The sequence below is a fragment of the Octopus sinensis genome, linkage group LG24 (assembly GCF_006345805.1).
Source record: "Octopus sinensis linkage group LG24, ASM634580v1, whole genome shotgun sequence".
NCBI classification, from domain to species: domain Eukaryota; kingdom Metazoa; phylum Mollusca; class Cephalopoda; order Octopoda; family Octopodidae; genus Octopus; species Octopus sinensis.
This window is the reverse complement of record NC_043020.1, coordinates 7,545,500-7,563,863: the sequence shown is the minus strand read 5'-3', so window position 1 is coordinate 7,563,863 and position 18,364 is coordinate 7,545,500. Positions and strand designations below refer to the sequence as shown.

The following is an 18,364-nucleotide window of genomic DNA, read 5'->3' as shown; positions in this document are numbered from 1 at the left end:
GTGTGTGAGTGTCTGTCCCCTTCGATTAGATTCCTAACTACTCCACATTTTGCGGTGCAGTTAACCCAAATTCGGTAGCTTATAGTCGTGATTCATATCGAGCCCGTTTGAGTATTAGCGCGCGTCTACGATGAGTCTACGATTTTAAAAATAATTTAACATCATTTTTATTCCATTTTTAATGCATAATTTTTCGTGTGTCGATGGCGGCGGAGTTGGCGTCCACGCTCACACCTGCACCTGTGGGGAAGGGGTGTAAGGAAATCAACGTCGTAATGCGTTGTCAAGGAGACCAGTGTTCTTTTAGACAACGACTTCATGGCTTGAAGACATCAAAACAGAAATGCTAAGAAAGCGTCTACATGAGTCTACGATTTAAAAAAAAATTTACCATCGTTTTTTTTTTTTCCATTTTTAATGCATTTTTTCGCTATTATATAAGGGAAGTAACTCTCTAAAAATGTCTACGATGAGTCAACGATTTTTCAAAAAATTTACCATCATATTTTTTCCATTTTTAATGCATTTTTGCTATTTTTTGGCTATAACTCTCTAAAAATGCTTATATATAGTTATTTCCTTTTACAACCCGAGCAACGCCGGGCGATACTGCTAGTATATATATAAAATGAGATAGGGGTTGTAAATTCAACCCTCCATGGGATAACATATATCCAATATACTGCTAGAGAAGTACCCAACAAAGCTAATACATAAATGTTAAAAATTGCGATGCAATTAATTCATTTACTGTATTAGGTGGGCAAAGGTAACATTATTTTTACCATAATTTAATAATACAAAATGAGAAGATGGAGAAATATATCTAAATCAATCATCAACTATCAGATAATACCGAATCATATACTTTATTAAAACACTACACAATAGCAAAGAGATTAGACATTAATACAGTACAATAATTACAAACAATATGGTGAGATATAACTAAATAAATATAACAGGATATAAAAATACATTTACATTATAACTTAGTTATGTAAATGTATTTTTATATCTTGTTATATTTATTTAGTTATATCTCACCATATTGATTGTAATTATTGTACTGTATTAATGTCTAATCTCTTTGCTATTGTGTAGTGTTTTAATAAAGTATATGATTCGGTATTATCTGATAGTTGATGATTGATTTAGATATATTTCTCCATTTTCTCATTTTGTATTATATATATATATATATATATATATATCTGTCGTTGGATTCCTTTCACCCTAGAAGGAGCAGCTAAAGTCCAAACTAATATTATGGATAAAAACTCGAAGGGAATGAGAAATAAAAACATTTACCATCTATCTCCTGGACCAAGGTTTCTGACTCCTGAACATTGTACACTGTATTTATATGAATAATATATAGTCTATTGACTAATGTTTCTACACTCTAGGCCACAGATAGTAAAAATTCCTAAAATCTTTATTACCCTGATATTATCAATTATATATATATATATATATATATATATATATACACACACACACATATAGCTGGAATTTACAAAAAAACAAGAAAACAAAAGACAAAGACAGGTGTGTAAACAACAAACAGGTGTATAAGTTTAATGCTCAGGAAGGTGAGAAAGTCCTTTACGTTTTGAGCCTATGCTCTTCAACAGAAAGGAACATGAGAAAATAAAGACAGAGAGAATTAAAAAAAGCTTAGTGGCTAGCATTAGATCGTATGTATATATATATATATATATATATATATATATATTATACTGTTTATGTCATAAGAATTGAGAAAGTTCAGGAGATATAAAAAGAAATTGCTTTTAACAAAGGAACATGTAGATAAAGATATATATAATTGTGAATAGATTACTGGGTTTGAAAACCTTTAACTTTTTCAAGCCAAAGGGTTTTCGAACCGAATATTCTACTTGCTATTATTTATAGCAGTTGTTCTTAACCAAGGCTCATATGACCCCTGTTGATCCATATAAGATTTTTAGGGATCCACACAAGCAAAATAATAAAATTGGGGAGTCCAAAGTGGTATTTTAGGATTTCATGAAAATATTTTGTCTCAGGTGTATTCATTACAAGAAATATCTCGGTTTCTTTCTCGAACTCCTCATGTAATTCAACATGTTTCCAGTCACAGAAACATGTTCTCTTGGAAAGTGCTATGGCAGGCCTACACGAGTGAGCATGTGAAAAACAAAATAGGAATTTTGAAAGACGTATCTATAAAAACTAGTTTATCAACATTGAATAGTTATGGAATGGGGGTGAGGAATGGCGGGGGGTCCACCAGAATAAAATAATAATTAAAGGGTTCCATAGATAAAAAATGGTTTATAGCTTCAGCTACTTCAAGTTCCACTGTTACACCTGTCTTGGCAAACTTCATGGAAGAATAGATACTAAATGACAAAGTTCATGATGATATATCTATCTATCTAGCTATATATATATATATATATATATATATATATATATATATATACAGGGTGCGATGGGTGAATTATCACCATTTTATATTTTTAATTTCATGCATGCGCATTGTTTTTGATTTTGTCAACTACACAGTATAGTAGGGTCAGTTGCACACTGTCTGTGAGAAAAACAGCACCATGACGCAATTCACTCTGCCAAAATTTGGAAACGACATGCTGTACTGCTTGGCATTTGCACCAAAAGCTCCAACACTTCAGAGTTTGGGTGTCAATGTGAGGACATGTACTGAGAGTGATAAAAATCCAGTCAATATCATGGTGTTTGGAGTGATCGCTAGTGATGGCAACGTTATGCCTCCATTCATCTTCCCACACAGCCTCAGTCTCAACACAGAGGCCTATATCAAGTGCCTGGAGGAGGTAGTGCTGCCCTGGGTCAAGAAGGTGGCTGCTGGAAGACCCTATGTCTGGCAATAGGACTCTACACCAAGCCACACCAACAGGAGAACCTAGTCATGGCTGTCAGACAATTTCTGCGATCACACCAATCTTAACATCTGGCTACCTAATTCCCCAGACTGCAATTCCCTTGATTATTATGTGTAGAGTGCAGTTAAGTGAAAGACCAACAAAACTCCTTGTGACACCAAAGAGGAACTGAAGGCAAGGATTATGGCAGCATTCACCAACTTAGACAAGGAAACTGTCCAGAAGACTTGCAGGAGATTCAGAAGTCATCTTGAGGCTATGGCTGAAGCCAATAGCGATTTTATTGAATAAATTTACTCTTTAGTATTACAGAAAAATAAAAGAAGACAGGTGTATAAACAAGTAGGTCTATTAGTTTGACACTTGGGAAGGTGACAAAGTCTTTTATGTTTCGAGCCTATGCTCTTCAACAGAAAGGAATTCTTTTACTTGTTTCATTCATTTGACTGCAGCCATGCTGGAGCACTGCCTTGAAGTGTTTTTGTCAAACAATTTGACCTCAGGACTAATTTTTAAGTCTAGTACTTATTCTATTAGTCTCTTGGCTGAACTGCTAAGTTACAGGGACATAAGCAAACCAACACCGGTTGTCAAGCAATGATGGGAGGGAGGCACACACACACACACAGACATATACACACATACACTGGCTTCTTTCAGTTTCTATCTACCAAATCCACTCACAAGGTTTTTGTCAACCCAAGGCTGTAGTAAAAGACACTTACCTAAAGTGCCCCACAGTGGGACTGAACCTGGAACCATGTGGTTAAGAAGCAAGCTTCTTACCACACAGCCATGCCTATATATATATAATATATATATATATATATAAAATATATATATATATATAAATACAAAATGGGACAAGAACGCAAAACATTCAAATAGACGACAAATAAAAAGGAAGGGTCATTCGAAGCCTCTAATCTTCAGTCAAGAACCGGATCATCCTCGCAATTTCAGCTGATTAATCTTGAGATCGTTCCAATCCAGCCAGCCCCAAGGAAAAACTAAGCTACGAGCATTAGATTTCTTGGAAAAAGGATCGAATGTATACGAAACAAGGACAGAAAAACGGACGATGCCACACAAATATAAATACAAAAAACAATAATAGTAATAACAGGACAAAAACAACAGGTGTCTTTCGACTTTAGACAGTTCAACTTAGCTTAGCTGGCATATTTGGAAAATAATGCCTTACGGCAGACAAAGAAATCGATACACACACACACACACATTATATATCATATATGTGTATATGAAACTCCTAGAAATACTGGGATTCTCCAAGAAATAACAAACCAAAGTAATTCCCATCCTCCAAATGCAATCAACTGGTGGAACAGTGGAAAATTGTAAAACATTCCAGGAATTCTCCATTCAAGCTTCCTAGATTGAATATAAGCACACAAGCAGAAATGAAGCACACACATTTATATATTAAAGTGACAAACATGATTACAGGTTTAACCACATGCACACACCTATAAATATACAAATATATACACACTTATTTACTTTATTTACATTTGACGGATATTTGTCCTCATCTTGTTTGTTGTTAACACAATGTTTCGGCTGATACACCCTCCAGCCTTCATCAGGTGTCTTCAGGAAATTTCGAACCTGGGTTCTCATTCCTAAGGTATTTTTCGATGTTATCATTTTTATTATTATTATATTATTATTATTATATTATTATTATTATTATTATTACTATTATTATTATTATTCAGTTTACTGTCTAGAATCGAACTTGGAATTTGGGCTTAGTAGCCAGGCAGTAACCTGAATAACAATAATAATAATAATAATAATAATAATAATAATAATAATAATAATAATAAAAATGATAACATGGAAAAATACCTTAGGAATGAGAACCCAGGTTCAAAATTTCCCCAAGACACCTGATGAAGGCTGGAGGGTATATCAGCCGAAACGTTGTGTAGTGTATTATATATTACTGACATATTTTAGATGTTCCTTTATTAAATTTTTTTTTGTGTGTATGTGTGGGAATGTAGTTACAACAAAATAAGGAAGCACATTGTGATCAGTAGTATACAACATCCAACACTTTGGTCGATATAATGATATATATATATATATATAAACATACATATGCATGTGTTTATATACATATATAGTATTTATATAAAAAAACACACACATAATAGTATACTCATGTCATCAAAAATGACATCATTTAAAAAGAAATAAGTGCAATTTATATAAATAGTATACAGAAATTTTATTCAATGTATGTCACTGCATACATTTATTATGAATAATACAAATGAGTTTCTATATAAAATATATGATAATTTTCCCATACTAAATTATACATATTTACAATACACACATATAATATGCATTCTAAACATTGCACATACACACACATTGTGAAGTGTATTATATATTACTGAACGTAACCTAGATGTTCCTTCATTAGTTTTTTTGTGTGGGAATATAAGTTGGAACGACATATCCCTGGTTTTTAATTAGGTAGTTCATATATAGTTTCATGTTTAATTAAGCAGGTCTTTTATTACAGCACAATTTTGTGAAGAATCTGTTTCCAATTAGATTTCCGAGATCATCACTTCTTTCTATACACAACATCAAATTATATATCTGTACAAATATAAATATATATATATATATATATATATCATCGTTTAACATTGGCTTTCCATGCTACGATGGGTTGGACGATTTGACTGAGGACTGGCGAACCAGATGGCTGCACCAGACTCCAATCTGATCTGGCAAAGTTTCAACAGCTGGATGCCCTTCCTAACACCAACGACTCCGAGAGTGTAGTGGGTGCTTTTACATGCCACCGGCACGAGGGCCAGTCAGGTGGTAATATATATATACGTTCAAACACAAAATTCTCTGAATAATATATAGTCTATTGACTAATTTTTTCTTTCTCGCTAGACCACTGGTAACTAAGAATTTTTCTATGAATATTCTTGCTACCTTAAGATTTTAAATATATATATATATATATATATTTATTTATTTATTTATTTATTTAATTATTTATTAAACATTTACAAGAAGGGTGACAGTGACTTGAAAGTTTTTCTTGCTAATCTTTGTTAGACAGTCTGATGAAGGTCAGCAGAGCAAAACTTCGAAGTTACAGTCACTCCTCTTTTTGTAAAAATTTAATAAATTTATACAAAAAAAAAAATTGAGTAACTTTTCAGTTTATTGTCAAATTGTTTTTAAATATAATTTGACATGAACACACACACACACACACATGTATATACGTACGTATGTATGTATGTAGATCAGGTTAAAATCCAAACTATGCCTGCCCCCTTGAATCACATCTGCTTATTTCAGTATTTCAAATCCTTATGTAGATGATATATTTGTGTGAAGTGTACATAAGAGTTGAAAATACTAGAAAATATTTCCTGCAGAGTAATAATATTGAATCAGGAGATAGGAAAAATTGTTTGGTATTATTTATTCACCAGTACACATGTTTCATTTCCTAATAGGAGTTACAAAATTGTACATGTAGTAGAAAACAGTTAACATATCTCTGATTAGAGATTCTTGTAGTGTAATAGTAGCAAAAAATTTTCCTATCTCCTGTTTTGGTATTCATATATACACACACGTGTGTGTGTGTGTGTGTGATCATCATCATTAAACGTCCGCCTGCCGTGCTGGCATAGGTTGGACGGTTTGACAGGAGTCAGCCAGGTAGACATTAAATTATATACAGACAGACATATATTGTCCAATCCAAACAAGCATGGAAAATGGATGTTAAGTGATGATGATGATTGATACATACACTTGCACATACATATACACATGCATACATATATATATATTATATATATATATATTATATATATACACACACACATGTGCATACATAAATATATATATGTACACACATGCATACATAAATATATATATATATATATTATATATATATATATACACATGCATACATAAATATATATATACACACATGCATACATAAATATATATATATACACACATGCATACATATATATATATACACACACACATGCACACACATATATACACACACACACACATGCACACACATATATACACACACACACACATGCACACATACATATATATATATATACACACACATGCATACATACATATATATATATATATATATATATATATATACATACACACACACATGCATACATAATTATAACAAAGGATTGGCTATAAGCCACTCCACATGCTAGAAAAATAAACACCACACCAAAAGACACTATTATCACCTTAAAAACTCCAAAAAATAAAACACAGGCTGTAGTCAGGCAAAAGAAAGACAATGAATCAAACTTCTGGTTAAACTTGTACAAGATCCCATTTCAAGCTTAAGGTTAAAAAATTATACCTACAGCTCTCTTCAGCAACGATATTCCATAGTATATATTTACAAGTATCTACACATAATAATTTATATAATAATTATTTGAGGGAATATTATTCCTAACTTACAAGGAAAAATTCAATTTAGAAATACTAAATCAAATTTCACAAACTATAATATATATATAAATTAGAAAAAAAACACCTTTTATCAATTCAAAATGAACAATTAAATTACACCATCTAGAAAATTACATATATTAGAAATATTAAAATTAAAATAACAATAATATAACGATGATTAAGTAAATTGCAAAATAATAATAATAATAATGTTATTCTACCAAATATATACATTTTATTATTATTTTGCAATTTACTTAATCATCGGTATTTTATTGTTATTTTAATTTTAATATTTCTATTATATGTAATTTTCTAGATGGTGTAATTTAATTGTTCATTTTGAATTGATAATAGGTGGTTTTTCTAATTTATATATATATATATATATATATATATATATATATATATGCATATATACATGCATGCATACATACATACACAAATGCACACACATGCATACATGAGATAGCTTTTGATGTTTTAAGTCATGCCTTGCTTACAGAACATCAGAAAGTTTCAAACAAAATGTAAAATTAAAATAAAATAAACTTCAAAAACAAAATTAAATAAATAAAAAAAAAAAACACTAAATTCTCACTTTCACACCCTCCCCCCTCATTATGTCAGAAACAAAAAAATGAGGGCAGAGCTTTAACTGGTTGTTAAACCTGCTAGAAATAGCAACCAAATCTCCCTCAAATCACACATCCTACTGTCTGCATAAAGGACAAACATATTGAATGATATTCTTATTGATACACTATGTCTGCAAAAAAATTTGAAAAACATAAAACAGATGGAATGGTCATGGAAGGACTTTCTTTGATCATAGGTCTGTTCATTTTGCATGCTGGTTTGGATATAAACCAATAACAATACAATGAATTTGATCCCTCTTTGATACTGACTTTGAGAGCCCTAATTTCACCAAAACCTAACCCTTAATTCTTACCTTTTTCAGCCCCATTCTGTAGAATATGCGTACAGTTGCAACAAAGTCTTCCAGCAGATGGGGAAAAGCTTTCAGTTGTAGAGTCCTGGCTTAGCTTTCTGCTACAGTTTAAAGAGGAGAGGAAGGTCGGGAGGGGGAGAGAAGGGCAGAAAGAGGGGGTGAGGAAGAGACAAGGGAAGAAAAGGGAGATAGGTAGAGAGGAGGAGGAAGATAGAAGGACGACAGAGGGAAAAAGGGAAGGAAAGATGGGGAAAGGAGAGGGAGAAAGGGAGAGAGAGAAGGAAGATAGAGAGAGACAGAGGGAAAGAGGGGAGATACTAGAAACACAGGTGGGGTGGAATAAAGAGGGAGAGTAGACAAACAGTAAAAGACAGAGAGAGAAGGAGAGGGAGGGAGGAAAAGACAAAGAGAAAGAGAGACAGATGGGTAGGGAAAGAGAGAGAGAAACAGACAGAGAGAGAGGGGGGAAAGAGAGAAGGAGGGAGGAAGAGATAAAGAGAAAGACAGACAGATAGGGAGAGACAGACAGATAGAGAGAGAGAGGGGGAAAGATAGAGAGGGAAAGGGAAAGAGGGAAAGGGGGAGAGAGAGAGAGAGAGAGAGAGAGAGAGGAGCAGACACATCTACTATTACACTATAAGAATAACAATAACATTAACAACAAGATGACCAATGTCCAGAACACACTTTGGTCATAGGTCAGACATGAGGGCTAAAATTATATCCAGTTACAAAAACAACAACAACACCAACAAAAACAGCTAGAAGAGTTTTTAGATCATTGGCTGTTAATAGGTTGGGTGGTAGGAGAAAGGTGGTGGTGGTGGTGGTGGTAGGAGGAGAATGCCATAGTGTGTGGGGGATTTTGATGTGTGTGTGTGTGTGTGCACATGTCCTATTGGACACTGACCAACACAATGTGTAAGAAATTATACGCTGAAGGTAGGGAGCTGGTCGTGGCGGGGTGGATAATACTGGGAATGATGTAATGTGTGTATGTGTGTGTGTGTGTGTGGTGTGTGTGTGTGTGTGTGTGTGTGTGTGTAATTGGACAGTGACCAGTGGGGTGGTGCTTAAGTAATTATACAGTATGTGTGCATGCACACACACATACACAAAGCACATACATATATAATGAGAGAGAGAAGTTTGTTAGAATAAACAGCAGAAAGAGAACTCAATACATGAGTATGTATATAGATATATTTCTTTTCAGAAATATTAAATTTCTAAATATCTCATAGAGATATGTACGGTGGTTGGGCGATAGAGTGGTTGTATACTGTCAATCTAACGTGAACGTGACAGTAGGGGATTACACCACCGCTGTTTAGCCCTAGGAAGCATCGACGCTTCCTGTCGGCTTCGACACATTTCCTGTGTCCTTATATATTTATGAAGGGGAGACAAATACCCCCAGCAGCTAGGCCTGGATCTAGAGACACGCATGTTTCAGGGTCTTTGCCCATCATCGGTCTAGAGTAGCAGAAGCCTGCTAGCTGAAGATATCTGTCTAGACTTCGTAAATATATATATCTAATTTTCAGTGAAGTTTATTCACATACAACCATTCTATCGCCCCATCACCGTACATATCTCTATGAGATATTTAGAAATTTAATATTTCTGATTTTGGTGATCAGTGAATAAACTTCACTGAAAATTAGATATATATATTTACGAAGTCTAGACAGATATCTTCAGCTAGCAGGCTTCTGCTACTCTAGACCGATGATGGGCAAAGACCCTGAAACATGCGTGTCTCTAGATCCAGGCCTAGCTGCTGGGGGTATTTGTCTCCCCTTCGTAAATATATAAGGACACAGGAAATGTGTCGAAGCCGACAGGAAGCGTCGATGCTTCCTAGGGCTAAACAGCGGTGGTGTAATCCCCTACTGTCACGATAAGTTGACAGTATACAACCACTATATTTTTCTTTTATATATGTAGAAAGTTACATGCAGGTACTTTGAGTTTCATATAAAATATGTGGTGTGTTGTTGTCTGCAAAATATATTCATCTGTGTATGGGTGTATGTGCATGCATGCATGCATACATACATACACACATACATACATACATACATATATATATATATTGATAGTAATGGTAAGACAACAAAAGAATGAAAGAGACCTCGATATTATGTAAATAGAGGAATTTTTCTGTAAATGTAATATGTGACAATTATTTGGTAGCCATAATAAAACTCCGAGTTTTATCATCTCTTCAGTTATCCGGCCATCAGGGTGGCGTGGATTTCCATCCTGACATCCGAAACTCGGAGTTTTATCATGGCTATCGAATAATTGTCACATATTATATTTACAGATATATATATATATATATATATATATACATTTACTTATATATATATATATATCTATATATATATATATATATATATATATATATATATATAGATGCAGCACGGAATTTTGTCAGTGAACAGGTCGCGGTCTCAAAGCGATGAAAATATTTTGACAAATTAAATTTAAATGATGAAGTGAATCTAACGGATTTTATGTGTTTCTTAAATAGCTTATAAACACCTTCTATGCTGCAATTGTTTTCGTTCCAGCACACGATCTCAGATCAGGTCACTTGCTATGCAAGTACATCTCCCTATATATTATTTATATATATATATATATTTATTTATAAATGAGGGTCACTCTCTCATATTTATGTATAAATTTGTATTGTATCCCTGGTTTTTATGTGCTAAGCCACTTGGTGTTAAATTGATGGTATTATTAAATTAACATCAAATTTTTCACCCGCATTTATAAATTTAATTATACTGCAGTAAATATTTTATGCGGTATTCATTTCCAGTAGTCTTATCATACTTTTGGCGGGGGGATTTGAATCATAGCTACTAATGCAATTGATCAAACCGCACGTGTATTTTGGCGCTGCGTCGAATATATAACGGGCGATTTAATAAATTGTATTTAAGACAAACTCCTGCTGATGACTTATGGATGTTGTGTAAGTAAAATTGCATTTACATTAATAATGAAACAATTGTTCAGGGTTAATCTATTTTTTCGTTATTTTTCACTTGCCCCACGTTAAATGTTGTGTTATTTCTCCTTGGAAACAGTTTTTTAGTGGCTATACCATAGTGGATCTATTTTTAGCACTAGAGTAGACCACATAGTGGTCACTCTCTCATATTTATATATATATATAATATATATATATATATATATGATTTTTTGCACATTCCATCCACTAATTATGAACATAATGATTATGATCTAATTCTGAGCCTCCTGAAACAGCTGTTAAGAAACTATTTATTCTCTTCTTAGTATTCTGTATTTTGTATGCTCTATGTGAATATGCGTGTGTATGCATATATGTAGCCATATGTATCTATATAAATAAATATATGTCAAAATGTGACCACGTGTGTACTGTTGGCGATTCTTTCCCTTTCCTATGTTTCTGACGAAGAGCTCCGCTCGAAACGTAAAACCCTCCTTCTTCCCTTCCTTCCTTCCTGAGCGTCCAATAATACTACATTTGTTCCACGTCCTCGCATTGTTGCGCTTTCTCTTTGTGTTTTCATATTTGGATTAACTTTACATGTATTGATATGTGTGTATGTACATATGTAAATACAGATGTCAAGCTTGAGTGTGTTTATCTGTATCACCATCTCCATACATATGTATGTATATATATGTATATATATATATACATATATATATTCACACACATACACACACACACATATGTCATGCGTTGTTGGAGCATGTCCTGACAGCATGCAAATCATCCGTCATGGCTGGTGGCCTAACAAAGTGTTGAGTAACCCTGATAATTTATTGTACATTTTGCTTCCATATTCTTCCTTACATTTTGCTTATCATCGTTACCTTATCTCTCACTCTCGTTAATATTTTATAGCTAACTAATTAATATCCCCACGTTTATGATTTATTTCCGTAAGCACTGTTCATTGCAAGGTGTATTTATATTACGTATGGTAAGATAGATGTACTTTTCTGTGTCCATGTCTATACACAAACATCTGCGTACAAATTTTGCTATGTAAACATGCTCACACACACAAACACACACACACACACACACACGTATACTCTTTTACTCTTTTACTTGTTTCAGTCATTTGACTGCGGCCATGCTGGAGCACCGCCTTTAGTCGAGCAACTAGACCCAAGGACTTATTCTTTGTAAGCCCAGTACTTATTCTATCGGTCTCTTTTTGCCGAACCGCTAAGTGATGGGGACATAAACACGCCAGCATCGGTTGTCAAGCAATGCTAGGGGGACAAACACAGACACACAAACACACACACACACACACATATATATATATATATACATATATACGACGGGCTTCTTACAGTTTCCGTCTACCAAATCCACTCACAAGGCATTGGTCGGCCCGGGGCTATAGTAGAAGACACTTGTCCAAGGTGCCACGCAGTGGGACTGAACCCTGAACCATGTGGTTGGTTAGCAAGCTACTTACCACACAGCCACTCCTGTGCCTATATGTTTATATTTTCTTGTCTTCTCATCACACGATGGTTATAAATGAGTATTTATCATCAAACAAGTGGTATCGTTCGCTTCCGATCTTTGTTGGAAACATTTCTGGTCGAGAGAAAGTGTAATCTTTGCTTGCAATTTGGAAAATCGGACAAAGGTTGGTTGGCAACAGGAAAGGCATCCAGCTGCAGAAATTCTGCCTCGGGGGGGGGGGATTCCGTCTGACCCATGCGAGCAGGGAAAAGTGAATGGACATTAATAGCGACAACAAGAGTGATGATGATGATGATAGTGGTAAGGAGGTTAGTACTGCTGCTGCTGATGATAATGATGATGAAAATGGTGATGATGATGATGATAGTGATGATAATCTAAGTGGTAATGATGTTTGCGATGATGATGATGAGGATGATGATGACAATGAAGATATTGATGATGATGATGATAATGACACTGATGATAGTGATGATGATGATGACAACTACGACGATGATGATGATGATGTTAGCAACAATGAAGATAATATATTCTGCATATTTCTCCGTTTCATTTGCTCTCTTTCTTATTTTAACCTTTCACATTTCCTTCGTCCCTTCTTTACACACACACACACACACTGTCTGTCTGTCTGTCTCTCATCTAATTCTCTTCCTCCTCTCCTTTTTCTTTCACCCTCTCTTATCCTGCCACTCCTCTCACTACCACCACTGAACTCATTGTTTTTTTCCTATCCCTCTCTCCCCCCACCCCCACCCCCACCCCCACCCCCCAACATTCCTTTAATGTCTCACAAGAGTTAAAAAACTAAACTAAAAATATCAGCCAAAATCATAGCCTGGACTGGACTGACACCGAAATATCACCTCTGACTCACACACACATACACACACACACACCCACACACAGAGAGAGGCCCACACATACATATTCACACATACACACACAAATATGTACATACATGTACACACATACATATGCACACTTCAACATGCATACAAGCACATACACACACATGAACACACAAACATGCACACTCACACACACACACACACAGGTATGGAGACACACACAAACATGCACACTCACACACACACACATACATGTATGCAGACACACACACATACACACACATGTATGGAGACACACACACACACACACACACATGTATGGAGACACACACACACATACATGCTCACACATACATATTCACACACACACACACACACTTAAACATGCATACACATAAAGACATGAACGAACACACACCCACTACACACACATTTGGCCCCTTCCAACCCCAAATGCCAGATGACAAGGAGGACTGGAGTGAGTTATTTCATTTTATTTTGTGAAAAAATAGATTTGACTGAACGGAACTAATCAATTATAGACAACAACAACAGCAACAATAATTCTTTCTAATTTTTTGGCACGTGGCCAGTAATTCTAGGTGGGGACAGGAAGGTTAATCAATTACTTTGACCCCGGTGATCAACAGGTGCTAAATTTATTGACCGAGAAAGGATTAAAGGCCAAGATGACCTCCGGGATATTTTGAACTGGGTATATAAAGGAACAGAGGAAATGAGGTAAAGCAAGTGGCTCAGCATGATAATGACTCTACAGGCTCAAGCCCTTAATTATAATAATAATAATAATAATAATAATAATAATAATAATCATGTACATTGTTTTGTCTTGGTATAAAAGATGGGCTACAGCAAATATTCTGCTCAATGCCACAGATTTGCTTGTCAGTTGTTTGACCTTAACCAGTTGAGCATGTCCCTTAGTGGCTGACGATATGTGCATCTCTGATCACGAGCAGAAGTAGTGGGGGAGCATCATAGCCATGTGTTGAGAGGGATTCTTTGGGCTTTGAATAATTCACCTCTGGAAACATGGGTGGTTCTTTCAACATCCTTAAACAACCCTTATTCAGGGACCTTTTGAGCGGGATGGGCAACTCAACCTGAAGAAAATTCTAACTGGGCCCCACCCGCAAGGTCATGCGCTGTTTATCTTGATATGAGATCACCATGTTGCGCACATATGGTTGTGATGCATGTGCCTGGTGTACCCTTATCAGACGGGTAGTCATGATGGGTATATTGGGCTTCGTATATTTTACCCCAGTGTCACTTTGATGGCATGCACTGCTCTCTCACTCAATAATAATAATGCGGTGCCCCAGCATGGCCACAGCTTGTGAGCTGAAACTAGATAAAATAAAATAAAAATTTAAAAAATAATAATAATAATGATGATGATAATAATTAATTCGTTTATTGGCCACAAGGGCTAACAAAAATCAGATAAAACATAAAGGGACAAAATACAGGACGAAAGTTACAAAAAGGGTTTTGTCCGTTTGAAAGAAAATCCATGTACAAATGCAATATAACTCCCAAATTCGTGTACAAATGCAATTAAAACTCCCAATAGGGGGAAGGTGCTTTGAAAGGTTACTCGTGGAAAAACCCATAAAAGCCACAGGAGCCTGGTCAAAAAGCGGGTAGAGAGCCCTTTTCTCCTTTTATATTTACCTTTTTTTGATAAAAAGAACACTCAGATAGTGCAAACCTCTGCCAAGGTAACACCAATGTCCTCTCAATGATTTACTGGAGATGATTTTTAAAATGTGAATATCCGAAATAAACTTGACTGCTCTCACAAACGAGACTATTAAAAATGAACCCGACTGCTCTCAAAAATTAAATAAAAAACAGGAAAAATAATCCAGAATCCTTGTCCAGTCCCGGATCAATCTCAAAATCTTATCAGTTCATGCCAGTCACAAGGCCAAACATCCCTGAAAGTTTCATCCAAATTCATCCAGTGGTTCTTGGGATATCTTGTCCACGGACAAACAAACACGACTGAAAACATCACCTCCACCTTCGCTAAAGCGGAGATAATAATAATGATGGTGACGATGTCAAATTTTTGCCACATGAGCAGCTTGGGGGAGGGGATTAAGTCAATTACATTGACCCCAGTATGTAACTGGTACTTATTTAATCAACCCTGAAAGGATGAAAGGCAAAGTCGACCTCAGCAGAATTTGAACTCAGAACGTAGCAGCAGACAAAATACTGCAATGTATTTCACCCGGCGTGCTAACAATTCTGCCAGCTCGCCATATAATAATAATAATAATAATAATAATAATATAATAATAATAATAATAATAATCCTTTCTACTCTAGGCACAAGGCCTGAAGTTTGCAGGGAGGGGACTCATCAATTACATCAACCCTGGTGTTTCACTGGTCCTTATTTTCTCGACCCTGAAAGGATGAAAGACAAAGTCAACCTTGGCAGAATTTGAACTCAAAATGTTAGGATGGACAAAATGCTGCCAAGTATTTTGCCAGCTCACTACCTTAATAATAATAATAATAATAATAATAATAATAATACTAATAATAATAATAATAATAATAATAATAATAATAATGATGATGATGATGATGATAAAGATGAGGATTTCAAATTTTGTCACAAAGCCGGTAATTTCAGGGGAGGGGTTATGTTGATTACATCAACCCCAGTATTCAACTGGTACTTATTTTATCAACCCCCAAAGAGATGAAAGGCAAAGCTGACCTCGGCGGAATTTGAACTCAGAACCTAAAGATAGACAAAACCTCTGCTAGCTTGCTGCCTTATCAAATAGTATATATTAAACATTATTTATTCTTTTCTACAAGGCCCGAAATTTTGGGGGAGGGGGCTAGTCGATTAGATTGACCCCAGTACACAACTGATAATTTATCGACCCCAGTATGCAACCGGTATTTAATTTATCAACCCTGTACGCAACTGGTACTTAATTTATTGGCCCTGAAAGGATGAAAGACAAAGTCGACTTCGGCGGAATTTGAACTCAGAACATAAAGACAGACAAAATACTGCTAAGCATTTCACTTGGCCTACTAACAATTCTGCCAACTCAATGTGTTTAAAATCACACAAAGTTGATAGCATTAATCCTTTTGATACCAAACCATCCAAGACCATTCTTAGTTCTATGATATAAATTTCCTCTTGTAACCATTTCATTACTAGATCTTAACTGGAATAAATACACAGCCTTTTTTTTTTTTTTTTATCTTTTCCTTTTGAACGGCAGGGTTAGTTACAGGATGTTGTCTCAGTTTAAGACGCAGCAAATGATTTTAGCTCAATAGAGGCCATCGATTGGTTAAAATTCGAAAAATTAAACTACGTTAAACTTACAAATTACAATTTTCTCAAGAAAGCCAAGAGAAAACAATGTTTTATTTTGACACATTCTACCAGTATACGAAGTTTAAAAGTGTTTAGTTAACTAGAAATTGTGTTGAAAACTGCCGTTCAAAAGGAAAAGATCCTTTTTTTTTCTTTCAGTTAATCTTAAAAATAATAAATAATTTAGCAAAATAACTTTATCATTCTTAAGCTTGTGTTTGGAACCTAAATTGACATAAAAGTTTGATGGAATGTTTTAATGTAGAACGCTTTAATCCTTCTATCCTGTTTCTGTTGGAATATCAGCCCTTTATTCCAATTCATTTCGAAATTAATGAAGAATTTAGTAAAATAACTTTGTTGCAATTAAACTTGTACATGGGACATAAATTAACGAGAAAGTTTGATTCATGGCTTTAGCCCTTTGCCTGCCATGTTGTTCATTGTATTTATAGGCACAGGAGTGGCTGTGTAGTAAGTAGCTTGTTTACCAACCACATGGTTCTGGGTTCAGTCCCTCTGCGTGGCATCTTGGGCAAGTGTCTTCTGCTATAGCCCCGGGCCGACCAATGCCTTGTGAGTGGATTTGGTAGACGGAAACTGAAAGAATCCCATCGTATATATGTATATATATGTGTGCATGTATGTTTGTGTTTGTCCCGCCTAGCATTGCTTGACAACCGATGCTGATGTGTTTATGTCCCCGTCACTTAGCGGTTCGGCAAAAGAGACCGATAGAATAAGTACAAGGCTTACAAAGAATAAGTGCCGGGGTCGAGTTGCTCGACTAAAGGCGGTGCTCCAGCATGGCCGCAGTCAAATGACTGAAACAAGTAAAAGAGTAAAAGAGAGCACTGCAATTGCAAAGATGTGTTTAACAATATTTAGTAGTTCAAGTTTGTCATTATTAGTTCTGGCTAATTCTAGGGGACATTTTATGTCATCAATTGCAATTTTTGAACCACAAAAATATTGACTATTATGAAAACGTTTCGTTCGGTTTTTTTTTTCATTTCCCATTTATATCATTCATTGATATTTCATACACATTCACATTTGATACTATAGTTTTAAAAAAAACTGAAACGTTTATTATTGCAATTGAATAGAAAAGGATAAATATGCTTTTTTCCAGCGATCCCCCTTTGAGGCTTTTTGAAAAATTTATCATAATTCCCAAAATAATTCACATATGAAGAAAATTTA

At 35.0% G+C, this 18,364-nt stretch overlaps 1 protein-coding gene across 4 annotated transcripts in view; it reads right to left on the bottom strand.

Annotated features, from left to right (window-relative positions):
• LOC115223948 (doublecortin domain-containing protein 2-like) overlaps window positions 1-18,364 on the bottom strand; it is a 145,463-nt gene that overhangs the window by 52,618 nt on the left and 74,481 nt on the right. Inside the window, exon 1 of one of the 4 annotated variants that reach the window (XM_036512946.1) lies at window positions 8,395-8,559. The exons of the other annotated variants lie outside the window; for them this stretch is intronic. Within the exon in view, the coding sequence (XP_036368839.1) occupies window positions 8,395-8,409 (15 nt within the window). The 5' untranslated portion in view covers window positions 8,410-8,559. Of the gene's footprint in view, window positions 1-8,394; window positions 8,560-18,364 lie in introns of those variants that run through there. 4 annotated transcript variants of the gene reach the window in all.